This window comes from Dasypus novemcinctus, chromosome X (assembly GCF_030445035.2).
Source record: "Dasypus novemcinctus isolate mDasNov1 chromosome X, mDasNov1.1.hap2, whole genome shotgun sequence".
Classification (NCBI taxonomy): Eukaryota; Metazoa; Chordata; class Mammalia; order Cingulata; family Dasypodidae; genus Dasypus; species Dasypus novemcinctus.
In genome coordinates this window covers 56,651,461-56,677,050 of record NC_080704.1, presented here as the reverse complement: position 1 = coordinate 56,677,050, position 25,590 = coordinate 56,651,461, and the positions used below count along the sequence as shown (strand labels likewise).

The following is a 25,590-nucleotide window of genomic DNA, read 5'->3' as shown; positions in this document are numbered from 1 at the left end:
GAACGTCTCTGTGCTTCAGTTTCCTCATCTGGAAAACTGTGATAATAATAATGCCCAGGGCCAGTATGGACTAGGAGTTTATCGTGGGCGACTGGTCCCCCTATCAGCTCCCTCCACTGGATAACCTCTGCTCCCAAGCTGCAATAGAAAGTGTGTGTGCACGCACGAGCTGGGGGGCTAGGAGGAATTGCTCCTGTGCCCCCACCCTCACCGCTGTCTAAATATCAACCCCGTGGGGAGGCCGGTTTGTCCTCCTAATCTCCCTCTCTCATTCTCCACCATTTCCTACCCGGCTGCAGGCTGGGGCGGGAGAGATAAGCGGTCTGGTGTTCAGCATCGCTGACTAACAAACAGATTGACAGCCCCATTGCCCAGTAGCCCGGCCTTCTGACCCGCTTGAGGATCCCAGATCCAGCCCCCACTTCCTTTCCACTCTTCCTACCTGAATAGGTCTTTTGTCTAAGAGAGAGGGGTACCGGCTTAAGACGCTTAAACCTCCACATACAGCAAAGAAACAGATACAGTGATACACCCTGGGGAACATCTGCAGTAGTGATGCCTGCAAAGTTATATAGAGTAGGGCTAGTCTTGTAAAGGGTCAAGGCCCATTTTTCTGTATAGTCAGGAGAGAAGTTCCTGTAGAAGAGGGGTCTGCAAACTTTTTCTGTACAAGGCCAGATGGTAAATATTTTAGGCTTTGTAGGCTGCATGGGTCTCTGCGGGATACTTCTTTTTCCTTTTTTATTGTTATTAATTTCTAAGTTTATTGCATTACAATCACAGAATATAGTGATATTAACTCTTTGGAATACAGTGGGACTTTCTGTGGCCAAGAACATGGAGAATATTAATAAACCAGGATATGTTTTTTTCTTCTCTTTTCCACACCCCTTTAAAAATGTAAAAACAGGCAACTGGCTGGCCTTGGCTGCAGGCTAGAGTTTTCCAATCCTTGTGGAGTTGTCAGTCCTTGATTTTCTTTATGTCACTAGGGTTTTTTTTCTGAGTAATCATTAGTTAGAATTTTTTGTAAAGATTGAAGGCAGGCGTTCTGGGCTGCATGAGGAGAGGTATTCCTTTTGTGCAAGATGTGAGGACAGGACTCCCGGACAGGGTCAGGTCACTTCGGGTGTTCCTCTACTGGGTCAAGCAAGTGTGCCTGGATAGGGTGAGCACAGGGGTTCCTATAGTTTCTATAGTGGTATTCATCTGTTGGCTCAAACGGGTTTCTATACAGGACAAGAAAGTTTTTTAGAGAGCTCCAGACTAAGGGATCTTGTCCAAGTTCAGGATGGGGCCTCCTTAGACTGCATTTTAGGCAGGTTCCTACACAGAGATCAGGAGGTCCAATAAAGGGTCAGGACAGGTTTCTCTGTACAGCTTCAGAGCTGGGGTTCACATAGTAAGATCATGTGTTCAGGTCCATATTTGGGTCAAGAGATGATTATTCATTAAGATAAATTATGCTACCTGCTGTAACAAGCAAACCCCGAATCGCGGGAGCTTCACAAACAAATGTCTTTTTTTTTTGCTCTCACACATAATTCAATCTGCATGTTTACTAGCAGGTCATTCACGGACCAGGAGACCTCCATTTTGTGGCTGTGATCTCCTCTAGGTCCTTGGAGTTTTCTTTTATTCAGCTGGTAGGTGGGAGGTTTTTATGGGCCAGACCTGGAAGTGGTGTCTATTACTTGTGTACACATTCAATTGGCCAGAACTCTGCCACATGTCCCCATCTGGCAGAGGTTGCAAGGGAGGTTGGAAAATGATAGAATGGGCTCAGGAAGAGGGGGAACAGGCTTTGGTGAGCCCACAACAGTGTCTGCTGCAAGATTGTATAGACTCCATAGAACTATGTGTCCAATGTTAGTAGGCACTATCCACATGTGGCTGATGAGCACCTGAAATGTGGCTAGCCCAAATTGAGATGTGTTGTAAGATGCACATCAGATTTCAAAAATTTTAATATCTCAATCCTTCTTTATAGTGACTGCTTCTTGAAAGGATAATATTTGGATATACTGGATAAAGGAAAAGCCATCATTTAAATTAATTTTACCTGTTTCTTTTTAAATGTGGCTATAGGAACACTGAAAATGACACATGCAACTCTCATTATATTTCTATTGGCCAACACTGCGCTAGAGAATTTTCTTTAAAGTATTGGGGCAAGGGTTCTCTACAGAGTGCAGTTAATGTTTCCTCTCTGGGGTCAGGAGAACGATTCTATTTCCTGGCAACATAGGTTTGTAAGAAAAGAGGGAAGGATGTTGTAGCAGTTTGATATAGTTATGAATTCCAAAAATAGATACTGGATTATGTTTGTAAACTGGTCTGAACCTGGACATGATTAAGTTATGATTAGGGCTTTGATTGGTCCACGTCATTAGAGCATTGAGTCCCCACCCCTTGGTGTGTGGGGACTCACAGATAAAAGGCATGGCAAAGGATAGAGTTGAGGATTTTGATGTTGGAGTGTTGATGTTGGAATTTGATCCTGAAGCCTGAAGCTGGAGCCCCAGGGAGAGAGACAGAGCTGTTCACCTGATAGTCTACAGCTCACCTTGTGAAGCGAGGCAAAGCCTACAGAGCCACATAGTCAACAGCTGACCTTGTGGAGAAAACAGAGGAGCTGAGCCCAGAGAGGAACCCTGAGCCCAGAAAGAAGCAAGACTTTGAAGGGAGGAACCCAGGAAGCCTGAACCCTGAACCCTCGCAGACGTCGGCAGCCATCTTGCTCCAACACGTGAAAATAGACTTTCGTGAGGGAAGTAACTTATGCCTTATGGCCTGGCATCTGTAAGCTCCTACCCCAAATAAATACCCTTTGTAAAAACCAACCAATTTCTGGTATTTTGCATCAGCGCCCCTTTGGCTTACTAATACAGATATGAAGGCACTTTCTTTTTTTCCTGAACAGATAGAGGGTAGGACAAAAATGCTGAGCAGAGTTAGGATACCATTTATATCGTTTCCTTCAGAGATTCAGGTTAGCGTTTCTCCTCTTGGGGGCAGGACAGTGGTTCTTATATGGGGTGAAGGCCCGGCTTGTTATTGAGAGTCAGATCAGGGCTTCCTGTTAGTTTTAGGACTGTGTTTCCAGAGTGTGTAGTCAGGAGTTCCTATAAAGGATCAGATCAGAGACTCCTGTAAATGAGAAAGGTAAAGCGTTTCTGTTTACTTCAGGAAAAGGTTTCCTACAGAGGCTCCTGCAGAGTAGATCTAACATGGGGGAAAGACAAGGGTTCCTACATGGTGTGAGGATAGATAGGGAGCCCTGTTCAGCATCAGTAAATGGGACCTGAACCGTGTCTGGACTGGGGGTCCCGTACCAAGTAAGGCCACAGGGGCTCCGTTAGAGTAGAGGGTCAGAACAGGGGTCCCAGCCACCGGTCAGGAAAGAGTTTTCTAAAGGTTCAAGACTGAGGTTCATGTTGTGAGTTGGATAATGGGTTCCCATAGACTCGACAGTGTACTGTGTGAGGTCAGAAATTGCACAGGGTGAGGTCAGTGTTTCCTGTACAGTATGAAGGCAAGGGTTTCTATGCTCAGTCAGCACTGGGCTCCTGAAAAGGTTAAGAACAGGGATTTCAAGAGAGAGAGAGAGAGAAAGAGAGCGAGCAAACCAGGCCAGTGGTTCAGAAGTTGGGTTTTTTGTCTAGATTCCAGACCGGAATTACTGAAAGAAGTCAGATCGTCGGTTCCTGTACCTTGTCAGGTTTTGGTTACTCATGTCAAATCAACTAGAACTTGAAAAAGTACTCCTGGAGCAATAGACATTAGGCAAAAAGAGTACCTACTGTATGATTCCATTTATTTAAAATTCATAACCAGGCAAAATTATTCTATGGAAGTCAGGGCAGTTATCTTTGGGGGTGGGGAGCTGACTGGATGCCGGCCTGAGGAGGGCTTCTGGAGGGGTTAGTCATGTTTTGCTTCTTGATCTGGATTCTGCTCTGGAGCTGGGTTCACTCCACACAAACTCACTGAGCTGTTTACCTATGGTTTGTACACTTTTCTTCTTATCTGTTTTACTGCAATACAAATTTTCGCAAAAGAAACAAAATACCAACGCTTGGGTTTCATCCAAGACCAAGTAGATGAGAATGTCTTAAACTGAGGTGTTTCTAAAACTCTACCTGGAGGTCAGGGCTCTGGTACCATGTGAGGACAGTTGTTACAGTCCCAGGTCGATATCGCACTTCTACAGAGAGATAAGGGACTCACGTAGAGGGTCAGGCAAGGATTTTTGTAAAGGCTGATACAGAGGCTCCATGGGCTCAGAGATTCTGAAATGGGGTAAGGCAGGGGTTCCCCCTGTACAAGGTGAGGGCTTCTGCTCCTGGCTAAGATCAGGATGAGTCTCCCGTTGGTAATTAGATAACGGGTTCCCTTGAAGTCTCAAAACTGAGTTCCTGGCTAGGACAGTTCTCTTGTTGGATGAGGACAGGGTTCCTGAACAAGGTGGGGCCATGAGTTTCCATATAGGGCCAGACATACTTCCAGCACAGGTTCTAAGGGGGGTTTCTGTGCAAATGAGGACAGGGGCTCCTACAGAGTGTGAGAGCTGGCGTTCTTGTGGAGAGGACAAGCAGGAAGCTTTTTCAGAGTCAGGGCAAGTTCTGGAGAATCCCTGTAATGAGGAGAAATGACCATGACATCACAGCAGCCTCCTTGGTGTGGCAAGCATGGAGACTAGCCAAAGGGTATTGAGTTTTGGTTTGTTTTTGGATTTTGAGGACTGCTGCTTACACATAATATGGACCAGGCTATAGTGCACCCCTTTTCATGGTCAGGGTATACAGGCAGCACTATCTCCATATTTGGGGCTCTAGAGGAGAAGTTAGTAATGAGAAGCTGCCCGATGAAGTGTGAGCAACACTCAGTTGTTTTAGTGGGGCAGGGGTGTCCTCCCATCCAAAATCCAGTCTTTCAACTCAGCGTGGTCTGTTCTGAGCCTCTCATTTACATTCGTAAGATGAGGATGAAGATAAGTATACTTTCTTCAGAGTCTCTCTTTCAGGTGTGAATGTTAACTAAAGCAACAGAATCCTCCCAGCCTGCTCCCTGACCCACAGTGAGCATCCAATAAACAGTGCTGCTTGCTATGACAACAGGCCACATAATATGGTAGCTAAGCACAGGGATTCTGGGGCCACACTGCCTGGCCCTGGGCGAGCCACTTCACCTCCCTGGCTTGGGACTCACTGGACTCTGGGTCTGCTCCTATGCAGTGTTTGTTCATTTGAAAAACAGATTCCACCTTGAGTGGAACAGTTCACCCAGGTGAGTACACGTGTTAGGGAAGGACTTAGCGCTGTGGGGAGCTCTTCACCAACCCAGGTCTAAGTCTCACCTCCAGAGGCTTATTTTGTTCTCCTAAGCTCCCGCTGTCATTCTCTGCCATTTCCCACAGGGCTGCAGGCCGAGCTGGGGTGAGAGATAAGAGGTGACTGACAGGAAGACAGAAAACCCCATGGCCCAGCAGTGGCCTTCTGACCTCCGTGAGGGCTACCATTCCAGCTCCACCCCTTCCCCCCTTTCCTTCTCTGAACATGTCTTTTGTGTCTTGGAAGAGGGTCCCTAACTTACACTGACTGAAACTATACATATTGATACTTCTACAAACAAATATGTACTCAGAGACCCTGTGACATGGGCACATGCCACTCAATACACACACACAGGTGGTTTGGAGCTGTATGTACCCTAGAAAAACATGTTCTCAAACTTAATCCATTCCTGTGAACCCATTGTCAGTAGGACGTTTTGATGAGATGACTTCAGTTAAGGTGTGGCCTACCCCAATTTGGACCTATTACTGGAGTTCTTTATAAGCAGAATGAAACCCAGCCAGATAGGTGAGGAAAAGCCACAGAAACTAAGAGCTAAAAGTAGATGGAACCCAGAAGAGAAGGGAGAGACCAGGAGAGGATGCCCTGTGCCTTGCCATGGGCAGAGCACCCAGGACCAAGGATCACTGGCAGCCAGCTCTGGGACACCACAGTCTTTGGGGGAAAAAGCATCTACCTCCACGATGCTTTGATTTGGACTTTTTCCCAACCTTAAAACCATGAGCCAATAAATTCTCATTGTTTAAGCCAGCCCATTGCATGGTATTTGCTTGAGCCTCCAGGAAACTAAAACATACACCCAGATGCATAGGCTGTCTCAGAAATATTAACATTACCAAATCCACGAAGATACCCTGATGCACAGACCCTCATGGTCACACTGTAATGCCTCCACGCACCGTCCATGTAGTTCTTGTTCAGCAGGCCAAGAGTGCTTACCAATCATCTTGTGCCCAGTGCCTACACTGTCAGCCTGTCTCAAAGATCACCCAGCAAAATCCTAAGGCCATCCACATACCATAGAACCAACTACAAGATAAAGAACTCAGTTAACTATATAACCTAAAGGACAATTAGAGTACCCCAAATACCCTACCAACCACAAACAACTTGTGTAATCTTATTTTCCTTTAAAAACCCTTGCCTTGGGAAGCGGACTTGGCCCAGTGGATGGGGCATCCGTATACCACATGGGAGGTCCGCGGTTCAAACCCCGGGCCTCCTTGACCCGTGTGGAGCTGGCCCACGCGCAGTGCTGATGCACGCAAGGAGTACCGTGCCACGCAGGGGTGTCCCCCGTGTAGGGGAGCCCCACATGCAAGGAGTGTGCCCCAAAGGGAGAGCCACCCAGCGCGAAAGAAAGTGCAGCCTGCCCAGGAATGGCACCGCACACACGGAGAGCTGACACATCAAGATGATGCAACAAGAAGAAACACAGATTCCCGTGCCGCTGACAACGGAAGCGGACAAAGAAGAACACGCAGCAAATGGACACAGAGAGCAGACAACGGGGGGGGGGGGGTTGGGGGGGAAGGAGAGAGAAATAAATAAGTAAATAAATAAATCTTAAAAAAAAAAAACCTTGCCTGGAGCAGGTAGTAACAAGACAGAAAAGCCATGTAAACGAGAAAGGCATTTTTCTAGTAGAAGAGATTCCTCAGATACTTTCTGTAGGAATTCAGATGACAAGATAAAAATTTATGGTTATGGAAGATTTGAAAAAGGATATAGAGGGAAGAAAAACAGCATTATAGAAGGTGGGAGTCAGGTTCAGGGAGGAATTCCACTTTACCAGCAACCTCAGAGTACCCTTGGAAGTCAGTTGACAAATACAAAAAACATACTTATTCTGGATCGCGTGACTTTAGTAGATATGAGCAAAGATATCAGCTAAATAAAATCAAGGAGAATATGAAAGGGAGGACAATTATGGGGAGGATATTAAAGCAGTGATTCCAGAAGATGGACTAAATAGCAAAGAACAATCAGAAAGTGGAGTTAAAAAAATTTATCTCAAAATTTGCTCAATATATTTAGTCAGATAGCTGAATTTGGGAAAGAAAAAGAAAATAAGCCAAAAATTTAATATGCCAAGGGTATCAACACCATTATAATAAAGGCAGATTTTTTAAAAATTGTCTTACGCGTTAACATCCAATTCAAAATTCTCTACTCCTAAAGTTATTTTATTTGTAGAGATTGCAGAGAACAAATGCCTTTCAGCATTTCTCAGACTATTTCAGTTGTAGAACCCCTTTTCACAGCCTGATTTTTAGACTTATCGTGCATATATGTACAGCATTTCTTTCCCTGACTAACAATTTAAATTTCTTCACCTAAAGATAATTCTCTGAAAGTATTGTTTCTTCACTATAATGATGTATGAGAATTCCTGGATGTATCTTATACGTCCTGCTGGTTATTAAATTTGTGCATTGAACACTTGAATTGTTTTCATTAAAAAAAAAAAACACAAAAAAAAACCAAACCACCTTTGCCTGGAAAAATGATTTGGTTTGCTTCCTGAATCTGTGTTCCCTGAATTGCAACTCCAAGACTCCACATAAATGTCTTTATTGCCTTGCAAACGAAGAAGCCAAAAAAGATCACCCAGCAACACACACGAACACAAATACAAGCCCATACCTTTCCTCATCACACACTCTCTCACATGTGCTTCCACAGCCAATCATCTATGCCCTGCCTCTCTCAGTCACATGACATCACACACATCACACACCCCCTCTCACCCAGCCTCACCCCCCTACGGCCACAGCCACACAGAGCGACCAGCCACTCACACACTGCCTCTCGCCACGGCTGGTGCATGCACAAGCCACCTCACACAAGCTGGGCACTGTCACCCGTGGTTCCATGCACACCGTTACACTTGCCCATCCTAACTCAGGATCACGAAGTGCCACCCATGCGTCTTCCACAGCCTTCTCAGTCACACCTTGCAGCCATCCACTGGGCTCTAATCACAGACACTGACACACTACATGGCGCCACTATTTATTCCACTCTACACAGACTCACTGCCAGTTTCAGGACTTTGGTGGTTTTATTGTACAAAAGCTTTGAAGGTCCAGGCCGGAGGGTGTCTGGGGCCCAGAGGGTTGGGTTGTAAAGACTGCTGGCTGCAAGAGGAGGGGTCACCGTTCCTGCCCCCTGATGCAAAGCTCTGTGCCCTCACGAGCTCAGTGGAGCCACCACGGTAGTGGTAGTGGTGGGAGGCATGGGGCCGGTGGGGAAGGAGCCTGTGGCTGAGCCCAGCAGGGGTCCTGGGAAAGGCATGAGGTGGCTGACAGGCCCCGACAGCACCACGGGGCCCAGGCCTTGGTAGAGATGGGCCGTACCTGGTGGGCCCAACGTCAAGCCTGAGGCCACCTCCCCACAATTCCCACCGCTGCCCCCAGCCACCACCATGAAGCCACCAGCGGGGCCTTCGGCTGTTGCTGTACCTCCCAGACTCGATCCCCGTTTCTTTTTCCCTTTTCCAGATGCCTTGCGGTTTCGAGTCTGAATGCCATCCTTCCGCATGGTCAGTGGCCGGTTCACCTGCCGAAAGGATGGTCACGGGGTGTTTCCTGACTCCGTTGCCTCTCTCTGCCTCTACCAGGGCCACCCCCTTCACCCTCCTTCTTTATGAATAGGGAATTGGTTCAAGGAATAAGGAGGATGTGCCCTGGGTGTGGCGCAGATATTGTCCTAAGGAAGCCTGAGATCCTGCCGCCCTGAGCTTGGGAAAGCCTCCAAGGCTGTTAGGAGCTGCCCAAGGTCTAGGGCTAGGGCGGGGAATGGAAGTTGGGTGATGGCTGGAGGTAGGGAAGAGGGGAAGAGGAAGAAGATAGGAGGAGAGAGACCAGAGCAGAAGGGAAGTGTAAGAAAGGAGGGAGAAGAAGGAAGGAAGGAGATGGGAGGGAGGAGGGTGAGGGAGAAAAGAGAAAGAAGGAGGGAGGAGAATAAGAGGAAGAAGAGAGGAGGGAGAAAGGGAGGCAAAGAGGGAGGAAAGAAAAGTGAGAGGGAAGGGGGAGGAGAAAGAAGGAAGAGAAGGGAAAGGGAAAGAGGAGGAAGGAGAAGGGAAGAAGGGGTATGAAGAGAAGGTTCAGAGTAGAACAAGGGCAGAATGAAGAGGGAGGGGAAGCATGATGTGAGGACAGGGATGGCAGGGTCTCACCTGGTGTAGCTTGTAGTAGAGGCCGCAGGCATTGCACACAGGGTCCCCACTTGCATTTCTCCGCCACAGTGTCGTGGTGGTTGTCTGGCAGTTGGTGCACTGAGTACCTGCCCGTTTGCTGACAATCTAGGGGAAGAGAATGTGAGGATCAGTGCACCGGGCAGGTGCAAGTAGGGCAAAGGGACTCCGAGGGTATGTTGGGAGGTCCCAAGAGATAAGGGTCAGGCTAAAGGCAGGAGTTCCTGCAGAGTCATATTGGGGGTCCCTGCACAGAGTGAGCACAGGGGTATTTCCAGGGCAGTGGCTGTGGATTCTGGATGGGGTGAGGACAGGGGTTCCTATGCAGGCTAAGGGTTTCTAGCACTGTATTAGGGACTAGGTCAGCGTTTCTCAACTTGGGCTGCACAGTGGAGTTGCTGGGGAAGTTAAAAATTCAGATGCCCGGGCAGCACCCTGGATCAATTTCATCAGCACAGCTGGGGGAAGGGGACCCAGGCCCCAGTTTTGTTTTGATTCCAACACGGATAAGGATGGCCTGTTTGAGGACGAGGGCTCCTGTTTGAAGCCTATAAGGGGAGCCTGAGGGTAGGTGTTCCTGTACCCCAAGAACTGCCATTTCAGGGTAAGGGCAGGTGTTCCTCAACAGGGTGAAGACAGGGGCTTCTGAACAGGCTGAGGCCAGGGCTGCTTGTTCAGGGAGAGGGCAAAGGGTCTCTGTGCGGTGTTAGGACAGAATTCCTCTAAGATTGAGGACGGGGGCTCCTATACAGTTGGAAGGACGTGGGTCCTTGTACACGGTGAGGGCAGGGGTTCGCGCAGGACGTGAGAACAGGAGTCTCTTGACAACGGGAGGCCAGGGATTCACAGGATGAGAACAGTAGTTCCTGCACCAAGTGAGGCGGGCCTGGGGTCTTACCAGGCGCTTCTTGGGCCGGATGAGGGGCCTGTTCTGCCCGTTCATCTTGTGATAGAGGCCACAGGCATTGCACAGGTAGTGGCCCGTCCTGTCCCTCCGCCACAGTGGAGTGGCGGTCGCGCCACAGTTCACACACTCCCTCGCCTCTGGTGGGGTGGACAGAGGGGAAGAGGGAGCCAGGCTCAGCTCAGTTTTGCCTTGGACCCACCCCCACCCTGCTCCCTAACCCCGTGTCCCTTTCAGGAGCCTCACCACAAGGGGGCAGGGGCAGGGTGCCACGCAGCTTGGGGGAGGAATAAGCTGCTGGATTGAGGGGGCTTCCGGTGGGGAAGAAGGTACTGGAAAAGTCGGGACCCCCATAGGCGCTGCCAGGGACAGGAAGTGATGAAGGCAGTGCGGGCCCCAGGGTCAAGAGGTCCGGACTCAGTCGCTCTGTCTTTAAGGTCTCCAGGAAGCTGGCGCTGCCTTTCCCATCTGGATCTTCAGGGGCCTGGGGAGGGGACTCCTCACGGGTGGGGCACACAGTTGAGGCAGGGTAGAGCCCCGTCTTGCCATAGGCCCAGCCGGCATATGGTGAGCCCCCTGGGATCCCTTCCATACAGTTGAGCAATGGGTAGACCTGAAAAACTGTGAAGTGGGGGGTGGGTATGGGAAAGAAGGAGGAAAGAAGAGGAGAGTTCAGTCTAAGGCCACCCCGCCCCCCTTTCAGGGTGCACTGGTTCCCAACAGTCCCAACATGGTGGGTACATTTCCAACCACTCCACAAGTGGCCAGCCATGGAGTGACTCCTGAATTCCAACCCATTTGGTCACTCTGGCAGCTACAATAACCCCCAATCATTTCCAGTTAGGCTTGGAGAATGACTGTTGGGATTCGAAGCCCAGTAGATCACTTGACAACTAAGGCAGCCACCACAAACTTCCAGTATGGCTTGCCAATATGGCCACCTTGATAAGGCAGGTGGCAGGGCATTGGAATTCCCAGGACTGGACTTTGCCTGGGGCAGGGGTCGGCACAGCTATATGAAAAGCTATGTCCAAGATGACCCCTTGGTGGGATTCCAGCCTAGCTACGCGTCTCCATGGCAACCCCAATGACAGCCAGTCAATATGCCCAGACAGTCACCCAAAGGGGTTACCTGGGGAGTGTCTGTAGGCTTCGGTGTCCCTGTAGTAGGCCAGTGCAGCCGCTGCAGCAGTGGCGGTGCTCGGGGCAGTGGAGGAGGCTGCTGCATCCAAGCCCTCGGGCCCAGAGGGGAAGAAGACCCCTGACTCTGGTGCCGAGGACACCAAAGCAGGATCCACAAACTGGGGTAGGGGCTCTGAGGTCCCCAGGGCCCCCAGGCCAGAGAATTCCATGGGGTCTCTGGAGTTTGACCTGTGAGAACAGGAGGGGTCCTCAGACACAGGCAACCTCCGCCCATCCCCTCTCCACCTCCTTGTCTTCCCCTCTGCCCTCTCCAGGCTCTCACTCCCCAGATTCCTTCTCTCCATCTCCTTATGACCCTCCTTATTCTCTTCTTCCCCCTCCCTCTTTCCCCTCTCTCCTCTCTTCTCACCTCTCCTTCATCTCTCCCTTGTCTTCCACCCCATCCTCTCACTTCCATCCTCCTCTTCTCGTCTTCTTCTCCGTCCTCCTTCCCTTTTGGCCCCTTTTGTCCTCCCTCCCTCTTCTCCCTCTTTCTCCATGCACATCCCCTCCCTCTTCTTCACTTCTCTCTTTTCCCTCCTCCTCATCCCTTCTTTTCCCTTCTTTCACTCAACCCCTCTTTCTTGTCTTCCTCTTCCCCTTCTTCCTTCTCTTTTCACTCCTTCTTCCTCATACTTCTCTCTTCTTTACTCCTCCACCTTCTCTTTCTCCTACCCCTTGCCATCCTCCTGTTCTCCTTCTCCTCCTCCTCTCCTTTCTCTTTCCCCTTCTCTTCTCTCCCTCCTTCCCTTCCTTCTCCTTCTCTACCCTCCTCTTCTCTCCTTTTCCATCCATCGTATTTCCTTCTCTGCTTCTTCTGTACATCTCCTCCTCCACTCTTTCCTCCTGCTCCTTTCCTTTCCCCTCTCTCTCCTCTCCCTCATGCCTCTCCTCTCCCCCCTCCTTTTCTGCTCATCTTTTTCTCCCTTCCTCATCTTCCCTTCCCCTCCTCCCCCCTCCACTTCCTCTTCTTATCCTCCCCTCCCCCCATGCTCCGCGTCCTCCCCCTCTAGAAGAGTCTGGGTGGGGGTGGGATTGGGAATAGACTCAAGGTCTCTTGAATCCCTTGGTCACCTCCTGGGACCTTGGGGTTCACCCTCCCGTGGTCCCCAACTTCATCCCTATCTGTTGCATCTTGCCCTCTGACTTTCTCAGAAACCCCATGGTTTCCGGCTTGCCTCCCCCGCTTCCCCCGCCTCCGTTGGGTCTGCAGAGGGCCCGCTCAGTTCCTCCCTGCTCCCTGGGGGGGGGGGGTCAGTACCCCACACTGCTTATCTCTGCCACCCCCGCCCAACTTTTGAAATCACCCCAAGGCCACTGGCTTCCTCTGAGGAGGGGGTCAGGTGGGAGGTGTTCCCTTTAGCCGTACCCTCTCCCCTGGAGAGGCCCGCCATAGTTCTTCTTTCAGGGTCCTTCCGTCCTTACCATTCCCAGACCTCAGTTTCCCCCTCTGACAGATAGGGGATGGTGGTAGGGGCTGAGCAAAGACCCACATTGTGGGTTGGTCTCCGTCCCCCGCTTGTGTCTGTCTCTCAACCTCTCTGTTTTCCTGGGTCTCTCTCTAATTTCTCAAGTCCGACTCTATTACTCCCCCTTCTCTTTCTGTACTTCAGTGATACATCTTGTGTCCCTTCCCTCTCTCTTCCATTCTTTGTCCTTTTATGAAGGTTTAATTTATTTCCCCCTCTTTCTTTGTCTCCCTGTGTCTCTAGGTCGCTGATTGACTCTCTCCATCTTCATCTCTACCTCATCTCTCTTTTCCCGTCTGCCTCTATCTCATTTTCACGCTCCCTCTCTTCCTCACTCTTCCTTAGCTTGCCTGCTCTCATTCTGTTTCTCTTTCTCCCTCCCTCTCCCCTCAAATCTCTTTGCATCTCTCCTTCTCTCTCTCTTTCTGTGTCTCCCACTCTGTCACCTTCTGCCTGTTCCTCCCCGTTGCCAGTCTCTCTCCCTGAACCCTCTGACCTTTCCATGACTCTCTTCTGATCCCCAGCCCTGCTTACTGTTCACAGCCCAAGACAGGGCATTGGGAAACCTGGGTTCTAGTTCTGCTCTGGTCTCTGATCCTATGAATCTGAGGGCCTCAGTTGCCCTCTTTAGGCTGGGGTGATGGGAATGGAGCAGAAGGCCCTCTTCACGCCCCCACCTACCTGACCTGTTAAGCAGTCAGTAAAGGGCTGGTCCCGGGTCAGGGTGTATGTGTGTGCTGTATATGTACCCATGACTAACCCCTTCTCTGCCCCAGGGGTCCTCGCTGTCTCTCCCTGGGGAGGGCGTCTTGCTCTGTCCCTAATTCTTTGTTAGTCTCCATCTCTCCATGATTCTATGGGACTCCTCTCTGTTCCTGGGTCTTTCTCAGTCTCTCTCTGTTTCTGCCTCTTGCTCTTTCTTTGAGTCTCTCTCTCCTGTTCCTCCCTTCTCTCGCTCAACATCTCTGTCTCTCATTCTTTCTTCTCTTTTTCTCCCTGCCTCCTTTCTCTCTCCATCTCCCTGGGCAGCTCTGACTCTCTTTTGGTCTCTATCCCCACCATTCCCTCATCCCCTCAGCCTTACCTCACCTCTTCCCCCGAATCTCTCCAGCCCCATTACCCCCCAACCCTACACGCCCCCCATCTTGGCAGGTCCAGGGTTGCCTACCCTCCTGTGGCAGGGGCCCAGCCCCCCCATCCCCAGTTATCACTCTCCGGACAGAGATAAAGTTTATCTCGAGGCTGGGGGATATGAAAGCTCCTTATCAGCTGCCCCACTAGAGTAAGTGCTGCCCCAACGGAGGCAGGCAGCAACCAGGCACCCTCGACTCTCCCTCACCCCAGGTAACATCCCTGTCCCAACCTTCAAGGGACTATCCCACGGGACTGGAGGGAGCAAGAATGGGGTCTGGGGGTCAGGTATGGGATGATTTGAGGGGTTAGAGGTGGGAGTTTCAGAGTCAGATACAGGGTTGAGGAGTCTGGGAGAAGTTGGAGGAGTGGTCATGGAGTTTGGGGGAAGCAGATATGGAGCTGGAAGAGCAGAGACCAGTTTGGAAGTTCAGAGATACATGTTGGGTCCAGAAAGAAGTTGGGAAAGTGAAGATGAAGTTGGGGGGTCAGATGTGAAGTTGGAGAGTCAGAGTTTCAGTATTGGGAGTATAGTTTGGGGTTCAGAAGTAGATTTTGAAGGACATAGAAAAATTTGGAGGCTCCAAGGGTTTTGCTGGCACAGGGATGGAGTTTAGGGGTCAGGAAAGGGTTTGGGCAGAGAGAAATGTGGCCGATGATTAGAAATGGGATTTGGCAGCAGCACAGGTGGAGTTTGAGAAGCTGGAATGGAATTAGGATGGGGAAAGGTTTGAGGCTAGAGATGATATTTGGGGGGACAAAGACATTAGGCAGGGATAGAGATGGGGTTTAAGGAAGGCAGATATGGGGGGGTTCATGGGGCAGAACAGACTTAGAGGGGAGTAGACTTAGTGTTTGGAGTGAAAAGGACATTTTGGCAAGCAGGCATGGGTCGGCGAAGAGAAATGGTTTTGGGGAGATCAGAGAGAAATCCCAGGGAACAAATAAGGAGTTTGACAGACAGAGGTGAGGGTAGGAGGATCGAGCTAGGGTTTGGGGGATCAGAGACAAGTTTGGAGAATTGGAGAAGAAGTTTGGGGGCATAAACAAGGATATTGTGGAACAGAAAAGGGGTTTGGGGACAGAAATAGGCTTGGGGGAGCAAAGTAAGGTTGGGGGAGCACGCAGGGGGATAGAAACAAGTTTGGGTGAGTAAGATAACATTTGGGGGGGATGAGGGCATGTTGGATGGGTCAGAGATGAGGTTTAAGGGACACAGATCTGGGGCATGGGGCACAGAATTAAGGGATCAGGGAAAATAGATGCCTTGGAGGAAGAGGCTAGGAGACAGAGCAGAGAAAAGTGGGGTTTGGGGAGGTAAGAGTCAGAGGCAAAGATCGGGGTTGGAAAAACAGAGGTGGGTTTGGGGGGGAGCTGTGAAAAGATTCAGGGGTGGCAGACACTTTGGGGGCCAGCAGTGGGTTGGGGAGCCTGGAGCAGACTGGGGGAGTAGCCATGAGGTTGGAGCAGCAGGCTTGAGGATCTGCCTTGCTGGGGGTTCTTTGGGGGCTGAGACTGACCTTGGGCTGGTGGGTGCAGAGGGTTCAGCTGCCTTGGGGATGTGGCGAGGTCGGTGTGATCCCGGGGGGTGTCCTGGCTGGCCTTGGCCTTTGAGGCACCCTTCCACCCTCCTTCTCTCCCTCCCTCGCACTCTCCCTCCTTCTCTCCCTCCTCTCTCCCTCCTCCCTCCTCCCCAGGGAGTGGCTGGTGCCCCAGTGGGTGGGGCGATGGGGGGAGGGGGCAGCCCCCTGCTTGTGGGGCACCTCTTGGGCACTGCGGCCTTCCCGCCCCCCCCACACACACATACCTGCCCACCCCATGAATTCTTCGACCCTCCTCGACCTGGGTTCCCATGAACTTTTAGTGTCCAGCCAAGTGAAAGAGGCTGAAACCCTATAATATGAGAGTAGCAGATAGGGTTTCATGACTCAGCTGGGCTTCTCTGTGACTGTTTGTAAAGCCCCTACTATGTGCTGGGTCCAGTGTCGCCTGGACCCTTTTGTGCTTGAGGCCTCCTGGCTGCAGGGAGAGGAGGGGTGGGGTTGTACCCATTTTTCAGGTGAGAAGAATGAGGCTCAGATCGAGGTTCAGTGGGATTTGAACCAGCACCTGCGCTACACCTTGACGACCCAGGCCCCAGCCTGGGGGCCAGGCCAGGGCTTGAGGGAGGCAGGGGCACACTCACGCAGCGCCCCGCTGGGGCTTACGCCAGCTCCTGCCTGCCCTGGAGCAGCAGATAAGTCTTATCAGATGGAGGCCACCGTGGCTGTTGGCGCCCGCGGTAACAGGCTGTCTTGGGGTGGGGGGGCGGGGCGCGAAGAGAACACCCAGGGACAGGGGCTTCAACTTCTTGCTCACCATGCCGCCTTGGAGGCGGGAAACTGAGGTGGGACCTGGCGTCGGTTCCTCTGCCCGTCCTTCTAGAGTGGGATGGGGTGGAGAAGGGGAAGGGCTTGGAGACACAGGTGGAGAAACTGAGAAAGGAGAGAGAGATGATGTTGTGGAGACGGGGACAGAGACAGACAGTTTGAGAGGGAGGCCATGAGACCCCAGGTGGCAGCCTGGGGGAAGCCCAGGGCAGGCGGTGCTGGGGTGGGAGAAGTGGAAGTGGATTGATATGGGTCCATGTGACCTGTCACTCTGTCCCCAGCCCACCACGAGGGATCCCCCGAGGGTCACTGGGCCTCTCAACCTTGGTCCCCCACCCAACCCTTCCCTTCCTCCCCCAAACAGTAACAACAGTGACAACAACCACCGCATCGCCATGGACCCAAACCTGGGCCTCATCTGTTCTGAGCACTGTGTCCATATAAAATCATCCGACACACATGCACACAGTAGGGTGTCCCCCCATATGGGGGTGCCCATAGGGCAGGGGATAAGACCACCCAATCACGGCACTGGGACTCCATGGGACAGGGAGCTCGCTTGACCACCCATTCTGTGGTGGGGAGACGGAGACCCAGAGAGGGCAGAGGGCAGGGACGGAGCCCTGTGTGAGCTGCTGGCCCACTAGCCCACCCAGAGGGAGCTGACCGTTGTCCTCTTACCTCTCGGAGCCTCAGTGTCCTCACAGGCCAAATGGGAGGTAAGAGAGCAAGGTCACCACTTCCCATTTATTGAGCCTCTGTCGTGTGCCACGCCCTGAGTTTGAATCCATCTTAAGTGACTTTCAAAGGGCCTGGTGGATACTGAAATCTTGGTAAATATTAAGTATGTTTATTCATTTATGGAGTACCTGCTGTATACAAGTCAGAGGACTTGGCCCTTTCTTACTAACATAACATAATAATATCCTGGTGACAATACTAATCCTCATTCGAATCACTAATTCTAATAGTAATACTCAGGTTGCTTCTGACACAAGTCCTAATTTTAATGGGAATAGGAATACTAATCCAATACTCGTTCTCATACTAACATTATTAGTAATGTTACAACTAATATGATTCTAAAACAAATTATTGTTCATTCTAACAACAACAAGGACAGGCGCTAACACGAATTCTGATGCTTTTACTAACACTCATACAATGATAATAACAAGAGTAGCAACATTACTTGCTGAGTGATGACTGTGGGCCAGGCACCGTGCTAGGTGCTCGCCACACAAAATTGTAGCCCATTCTCACCAGGCCCTTATGACATGAGTGAGTAGAATTGTCACCATCTTCCAGACTAGGAAGTAGGTGCAGAGAAAGGAAGATGTTTCTCCAAGGCCCTGGGTTCTTGTCTCAGCTCTGACACTGATTTGCTGCCTGATTCTTGGGCAAGCCACCCTTGTGAGCCTCAGTTTCTTGGCCTGGAAAATGGATGCCATCGCAGAACCCCCGCCCCATACAGGGCCTGCATGGCACACCGTAAATGGTAACTCAACATCATAATTATTAGAAGCAGCAATTTGCCGTGTTGGGGGTGAGGAAGGGAAATCTGCCTTCATCGGCAAGGGCAGGCTCGAGGAAAGCTCTTCTAAGACAAGGGTTTGGCCCCTGGTCTCATACCCCACTTATTCATTCCTGGAGAGGCCAGAGGACTTAGGAAGGAAAGTAAAGCATGGGGACTGGGCTTCCTCGCGGCCCTGCCTCCATCAAGAGCTAGAAAGCCTGAGGCTCTGAGGCCTCACTCCATTCCCTCCCCCATTTCCAGGGAGAGGGGTGCGCAGGCCCAGAAGTCTGCGGCGGCAGTTCAGCCAGCAGGGAGGCAGCTGGGAGTGGGCAGATAAGGGAATCAGTGGGGGCCAGGCCAGGCTTTGGGGGAGACGAGGGCGGTGGAGGGGGGTGCCGTGTCCGGGCCAGCTTCTCTGTCAGGCTTCCATTTGAGACTCACCTCCTGGTGTCCTCTCTTCCCAGAAGCCTTTCCTGACTGGCTCCCTCCCTTGTGGCACTTTCTGGAGTTCCACGTAGCCCCTGTGTGGTCCATGCCCATGGCATTTGGACTATTTGTACCAGTCTCCAGACCAGAGAGATCACCAGAGTGGGGACGGAGTCCGACACACCTCAGTATCAATAGCACAGTGTAGAGAGACATCGACCAAAGCCTGGCCAAAGAGGCAAACCAAACTGCTTTTTTAACATGTTCCTATTATATTTGCTGCAGCTGATGTACAGATATTGAAACATAGCTACCAAACATGGTTCCATTTTTTTAATGACCTACTTCAAGACCAGAGAAAAGTACAAAGGATACAGTGACAAGTGCTCACCTTTGTCAAACGTGAACTTTTTGTCCTTTTTCTGCCCCGGATCATTTTACAAAGAAATCTATTACAAGAGAGTGGATGTAGCTCAGTGGCTGAACGCCGGCTTCCCATGTACGAGGTCCAGGTTTGATCCCCAGTACCTCATAAAAACAAACAAATGAAAAACGAAGCCAACTCTCTTTGGAAAGCAGATGTAGCTCATGGTTGAGTGCCTGCTTCCCATGTACGAGATCCTGGGTTCAATGCCTGGTACCGCCTTTAAAAAAAAAAAAAAATATATATATATATATATATATATTACAGATACAGTTGAAGTCCTCGCAGTGGTTCTGTTTTCCTCTCTTCTACCACTACCTTGAGTTTGGCATTTATCTTCCCCATGGGTATTTTTTTCCATTACTACGTATCCATGTATCCATCAACAACATATTTCTGTGTGTGTGCCTGTTTTTGAATTTCATAGAAATGGAATCATGCAGTATCTACTTCCTTTGCTCAGCATAATGTCTAGGCATTCATCCATGTCATGTGTATCAATAGTTCATTCCTTTTTTTCTTTTTTTAAAATTGAGATGTAATTCACACAACATAAAATTCACCCTTTAAAGTGTACATTCAGTGCTTTGTATATTCACAAGGTTGCATGACCATCACCACTCTCTAATTCAGAACACTTTCATTACCCCCAAAAGAAACCCTGTACCCATTAGCAATCACTCCCACTTTGCTCCCTACCCCAGCCCCAGGCAAAAACTAATCAACTTTCTATGTCTGTGGATTTGCTTATTCTGGGTATTTCATATAAATGAAATCATACAATATGTAGCCTTTTGGGAATGGATTATTTCACTTTACATAAAGTCTTCAAGGTTCTTTCATGTTGTAGGATGTATCAGTACTTCATTCTTTATATGTATTAATAATAGTTCATTGTAAGGACATACCACATTTTGTTTATACCTTTATTAGTTGATGGACATTTTTGGCTATCACAAATTATACTGCTATGAACATTCCTGTAAAACTTTTTATGTGGGGATGTGTTTTCAGTTCTCTTGGGTATATACCTGGGAGTGGAATGGCAGGTTCATCTGGTAACTTTAAGTTTAGCTTTTTGAGGATTGCTAAAGTGTTTTCCACAGTAGCTGCACCATCTTACATCCCCACCAGCAATGTGTAAGGGTTCCAATTTCTCCACATCTTCACCAACACTTGTTATTTTCCCTCTTTTTTATTAAAACCATTTTAGTGGGTGTGAAGTGGTATCTCACTGTTCAGAGTTGCATTTCTTTAGTGACTAATGATGTGAGCATCTTTTCATGTGCTTATTGGCCATTTGAAGTTCTTCTCTGAAAGATTTCTATTCAAATCCTTTACCACTTTTAATTGGATTCTTTGTCTTTTTATTATTGAGTTGTGAGAGTTCTTGATATTTTCTGGATACTAGACCCTTATCAGATGTGTATTTGCAAATAGTTTCTACCATTCTATAAGTTGTAATTTCACTTCTTGGTAATGATCTTTTATGCACAAAAGTTTTTAGTTTTGATGAAGTCCAACTTACCCATTTTTACTTTGGTTGCTTCTGCTTTAGATGTCGTATCTAAGAATTGCCCATTCAGGCTCATGAAGATTTACATCTATGTTTTCTTCTAAGAGTTGTATGGTTTTAGCTCTTGACATTTAGGTTTTTTTACAGTTAATTTTTGTATATGTTGTGAGGTAGGGGTCCAACTTCGTTGTTTTGCTTGTGGATATCCAGTATCCCAGAACCATCGGTTGAAAAGACTGTTCTTTCCCCATCAAATGGTCTTGCTACCTTTATAAAAAATCAGTTGACCATAGATGTACCAGTTTATTTCTGGACTCTCAATTCTCCCCTGTTGATCTATATGTCTATCCATATGCCAGAACCTCACCTTTTGAACTATTGTAGCTTTATAGTAAGTTGTGAAATGGCAGCATGGAAGTCCTCCAACTTTGTTCAAGATGTTTTGGTTATTCTGGATTCCTTATATTTCCATATAAATTTTAGCATCTGTTTATCAGTTTCTGCAGAGAAGTCAGCTGGAATTCTGATAGGGATTGTTAGATCTCTAAATCAATTTTTGAAGTATTGCCATTTAACAATATTAAATCTTCCAATCCATGAATGCAGGATATCTTTCCATTTATGTAGGTCTTCTTTAATTTCTTTTCAACAATGTTTTGTGGTTTTCAATACACAAGTCTTGCATTTCTTTTGTTAAATTTGTTTCTAAGTGTTATATTCTTTTTTTTTTTTTTTTTTTTTAATAGATTTATTATTTATTTATTTAATTCCCCTCCCCTCCCCCGGTTGTCTGTTTTCTGTGTCTTTTTGCTGCGTCTTGTTTCTTTGTCCGCTTCTGTTGTCGTCAGCGGCACAGGAAGTGTGGGCGGCGCCATTCCTCGGCAGGCTGCTCCCTCCTTCGCGCTGGGCGGCTCTCCTTATGGATGCACTCCTTGCGCGTGGGGCTCCCCTACGCGGGGGACACCCCTGCGTGGCAGGGCACTCCTTGCGCGCATCAGCACTGCGCATGGCCAGCTCCACACGGGTCAAGGAGGCCCGGGGCTTGAACCGCGGGCCTCCCATGTGGTAGACGGACGCCCTAACCACTGGGCCAAAGTCCGTTTCCCCATATTCTTTTTTGTTGTTACTGTAAATGGAATCGTTTTCTTAATTTCATCTGCTGGGTTGTTCATTGCTAGAGTATAGAAATACAATAGATTTTTTGGTCTTTATTTATTTTTTTAATGTTACATTAAAAAAATATGAGGTCCCCATATACCCCCCACCCCCTCACTCCACTCCTGCCCCCATAACAACAACCTCCTCCATCATCATGAGACAATAGATTTTTATATACTGATCTTATATCCTGGAATCTTGCTGAGCTCATTTAGTTTTTAGCTCATTTAACTCTGACAGCTTTGTTGTGGATTCCTTAAGATTTTCCAGTGCCTACAACTGCAAGCAGGAGAATCACATCCATCAACCACGTGGGATCTAAGCCCTCTCTTGATATAGAGGTGGAGTGGACATCACCATCCCAGGGTCCACAGGATGGAGGAATAAAATATGGATTAGAGTGGACTTACTGGTATTCTACTGTAGAACTATTTTGACTCTAGCAATTGAAGAAACTATCATTGATGTGGAGACAGTGGCCACAGTAGTTGCTGAGGACAGGGAGAGGGGAGAACAGATTGATGTGGGGGTATTTTCAGGACTTTGAGTTGTCCTAAATGATATCACAGGGACAGATGCAGGACATTATATATCCTGCATGTACTGAGGGAGAGGGTAAACTACAATGTAAACTATTATCCATGTGGTGCAGCAGTGCTGCAAAATGTATTCACCAAATGCAATGAATGTGCCACAATGACAAAAGATGTTGTTGATGTGGGAGGAGTGGGAGTGTGTAGGGTATATGGGAACTTCTTATATTTTTTAATGTAACATTTTTTAGAATTTTTTATTCATTTTTTAAAAAATATTACATTCAAAAAATATGAAGTCCCATTCAACCCCACCGCCCCCACCCCCCACTCCCCCCACAGCAACACTCTCTCCCATCATCATGACACATCCATTGCACCTGGTAAGTACTAATGTAACATTTTTTGTGATCTATGTATCTTCAGAAAATACAATTTAAAAAATTAATTAATTAAAAAAAAAGATTTTCCACTTACAAGCTCATGTCATCTGCAAAAAGAGATAGTTTTAGTTGTTCCTTTCTAATACAGATACCTTTTTTTTCTAATTGCCTTGGCTAGAACTTCCAGTACAGTGTTGAACGGAAGTGGTGAGAGTGGACGTTCTTGTCTTGTTTCTGATCTTCAAGGGAAAGCTTTCATTCTTTCACCATTAAGCATGAGTTAGCTGTGGGTTTTTCTTTTTTTCTTGTTTTTCTAAATGCTCATTATCTTGTTGAGAAAATGCCCTTCTAATCCTAATTTGTTTAGTGTTTTTAGTCATGAAAGAATGTTGGAATTCATCAAATGCTTTTTCTGTGTCACTGAGATGATCATGTTTTTTTTTCTCCTTTATTTTATTATTCCATTGATTGATTTTTCATATGTTGAGCCAACCTTGCATTCCTGGGATAAATCCCACTTGCTCATAGTGTATAACTATAATCTATTTATATGTTGCTGGACTTAGATTGCTAGTATTTTGTTGAGGATTTTGTGTTTATATTAATAAGAGATATTTGTCTGTGGTTTTCTTTTCTTGTGATGCCATTATCTGGTTTTGATATAAGGGTAATACTGCCTTCACAAGTTCATTCCTTTAAAAAAAATCATTGTGGTAACACACACACACACACACACACATATATATAACATATAATTTGCCATTTTAACCATTTTAAGTGTACCATTCAGTGGCATTAGTTATATTTACAAGTTGTGCTACCATCACCACCATCCATTACCAAAACTTTTTCTTCATCCCAACCATAAACCCTGTACCAATTAAGCAATAACTTCTCATTCTCCCCATCTCCCAGTCCCTGCTAACCTCTAATCTACTTTCTGTCTTTATGAACTTGCCTATTGTAGATATTTTGTCAAAGTAGAATCATACAATATTTGTCCTTTTGGTCTGGCTTATTTTACTTAGCATAGTGTTTTCAAGGTTCATCCATGTAACATGTAGCATGTATCAGAACTTTCATTCCTTTCTGTTAATGAATAATATTCTATTGTATAGATATACTACATTTTGTTTATTCATTCATCTCTGGATGGGTATTTGGGTTGTTTTGACGTTTTGGCTATTGTGGCTAATGCTGCTATGAACATTTGAGATACACGAATCTGTTTGAGTCCCTGTTCTCACCTCTTTAAGTTATTTACCTAGGAGTGGAATTCCTAAGTCATATAGTAATTCTATTTTAAATATTTTGAGGAACCATTTCATTCCTTTTTATTGCTGAGTGATGTTCTATGGAATGTATGTGCCACAGTTTATTTACCCATTCATCTGCTTTTGGACATTGAGGTTGTTTCCAGTTTCTTCCCCGATTGCAGCAAGTCTGCATTTTACAAACTCATATTCTTCTCACTGTGCACATACATGTAATGTAAAGGAGTTTATCCAGGGGTTGGGGATTATCAGTTCATATACCCATCCATCCACCCACCCACCCACCCATTTATCCGTCCACTCCTCCACCAACTCATTCATCCATCCACCCATCTGCCCACACATTTACCTATCCATCTATCCATCATCCAGACGTATAACTGCTGGGTCCAAGGCAGGCTGTCTTTAGAACTAGGCAGGAAATCTGCTACAGACTTTGGCAAAACCTTAGCATACTGAAACTCACACCCTGATGCTTCCTCTCTTCCCAGAGTTTTTGGGGTTCCTGGGGGGTTCACACATAGGGTTTGACTGAGCCACCTGTGGGGACTGTTTAAACCAGAGTTCCACATGCCTAGGGGCTCCCTTATCTTAAGAGACTCTCATACATGCTTATTCACCCATCAGTCATTCACTCGGGAATTCACTTGTCCATTTCCTCTTTGCCTGCCTCGTTTGCTTGTTCTTCCTTGTATTATCCTTGGGCCTCTTCTCTAGCTAACATTTCCTCTCATAGTGAACCCACCCAGTCTATATCTTCAAAATGTTTCTAGAATCTGACCACTTCTTGTTATCTCTCCTGCCACCACCATCATCATTCACTTGGACTATTGCAGTAGCCTCCTCAGCAATGGTCCCCCTGCTTCCACTCTTACCCCTACAGTCCATTCTCCTCACATCAGCCAGAGGGATCCTATTACAACCTAAGTCAGATCCTAATTCTCCCCTGTTCAAAACCCTCCTTTGGTTCCTCACTGACTCAGTGTAAAATCCAGAGTCCTCACCATGGCCCTCAATGACCTACACAAGCTGTCTCTCATCACCTCTCTGACCTTACTTCCTATTGTTCTCCCCCTCACTCCCTCTGTTCCAGCTGCACTGGCCTGCTCACTGTTGCTTACACACACCAGGCCCATTTGTGCCTCAGGGCCTTTACACTAGTATGCTCTCCCTCCAGACATCTTTGTGGCTTCCTCCTTCAGCTCTGTGCTCATATATCTCCTTCTTGGTGATGCATTTCCTGGCCAGCCCATTAAACATTGTAAACTGCCCTGGCGATTTTTATCTGCATTCACTCTTTTCCATGTTTTCTTTTTCTCCAAAGCATTTATCATCCTCTATCATACTTAGCATGTTACTTAATGATTTTCTTATTTTCTATATCTTTCACTAGAACAACAGCTCCGTAAACATAGATGAGGTGTTTTTTTTTGTGTTTAACACTGTCAATCCTGGAATACAGCCTAGCACACGGTAGGTGCTCACTAAATATTTGTTTACTGAATGAGCGAATGGCCTGATGGTGAGGGGATAGAAACAGAGGAAACTTGGCATTGTCCCACCTACTCTGTCAAATGCTAAGCCTCAAGTGTGATGAGACTGAGCCTCACAGACCCTCGGGAAAAAGTGCACAATACCCTGGTAGTGACACCACAGAAGGCTCTCCAGGAATCGATAATGTCATCTGGGCTGATTCAAGAATGGGAATTGTAGAGATTTTGGGGTTCAGTAAGGACAAAGGGGTGAAGAA

At 47.8% G+C, this 25,590-nt stretch overlaps 1 protein-coding gene and 1 long non-coding RNA gene across 3 annotated transcripts in view; one reads left to right on the top strand and one right to left on the bottom strand.

The window, feature by feature from the left end:
- Nucleotides 1-8,402: 8,402 nt before the first annotated feature.
- GATA1 (GATA binding protein 1) lies at nucleotides 8,403-16,099 on the bottom strand. 2 transcript variants are annotated; one of them, XM_058291263.1, is made up of 6 exons: nucleotides 16,049-16,099; nucleotides 11,592-11,830; nucleotides 10,706-11,080; nucleotides 10,454-10,599; nucleotides 9,538-9,663; nucleotides 8,403-8,918 (listed from the first exon to the last, which is right to left on the bottom strand). In XM_058291263.1, exons 1-6 carry the CDS (start codon nucleotides 16,093-16,095, stop codon nucleotides 8,550-8,552), a joined length of 1,302 nt encoding a protein of 433 aa, XP_058147246.1. In that variant the 5' UTR covers nucleotides 16,096-16,099; the 3' UTR covers nucleotides 8,403-8,549. The 2 variants fall into 2 exon arrangements, with proteins under 2 accessions (XP_058147246.1, XP_004465037.1); XM_004464980.3 differs by lacking the exon at nucleotides 16,049-16,099 and adding an exon at nucleotides 15,762-15,902.
- Nucleotides 14,388-25,590, top strand: part of LOC131277180 (uncharacterized) — a 29,261-nt gene continuing 18,058 nt past the window's right edge. The window contains exon 1 of the long non-coding RNA XR_009184347.2: nucleotides 14,388-14,454. This is a non-coding gene — a long non-coding RNA (uncharacterized lncRNA). The remainder of the gene's footprint in view (nucleotides 14,455-25,590) is intronic.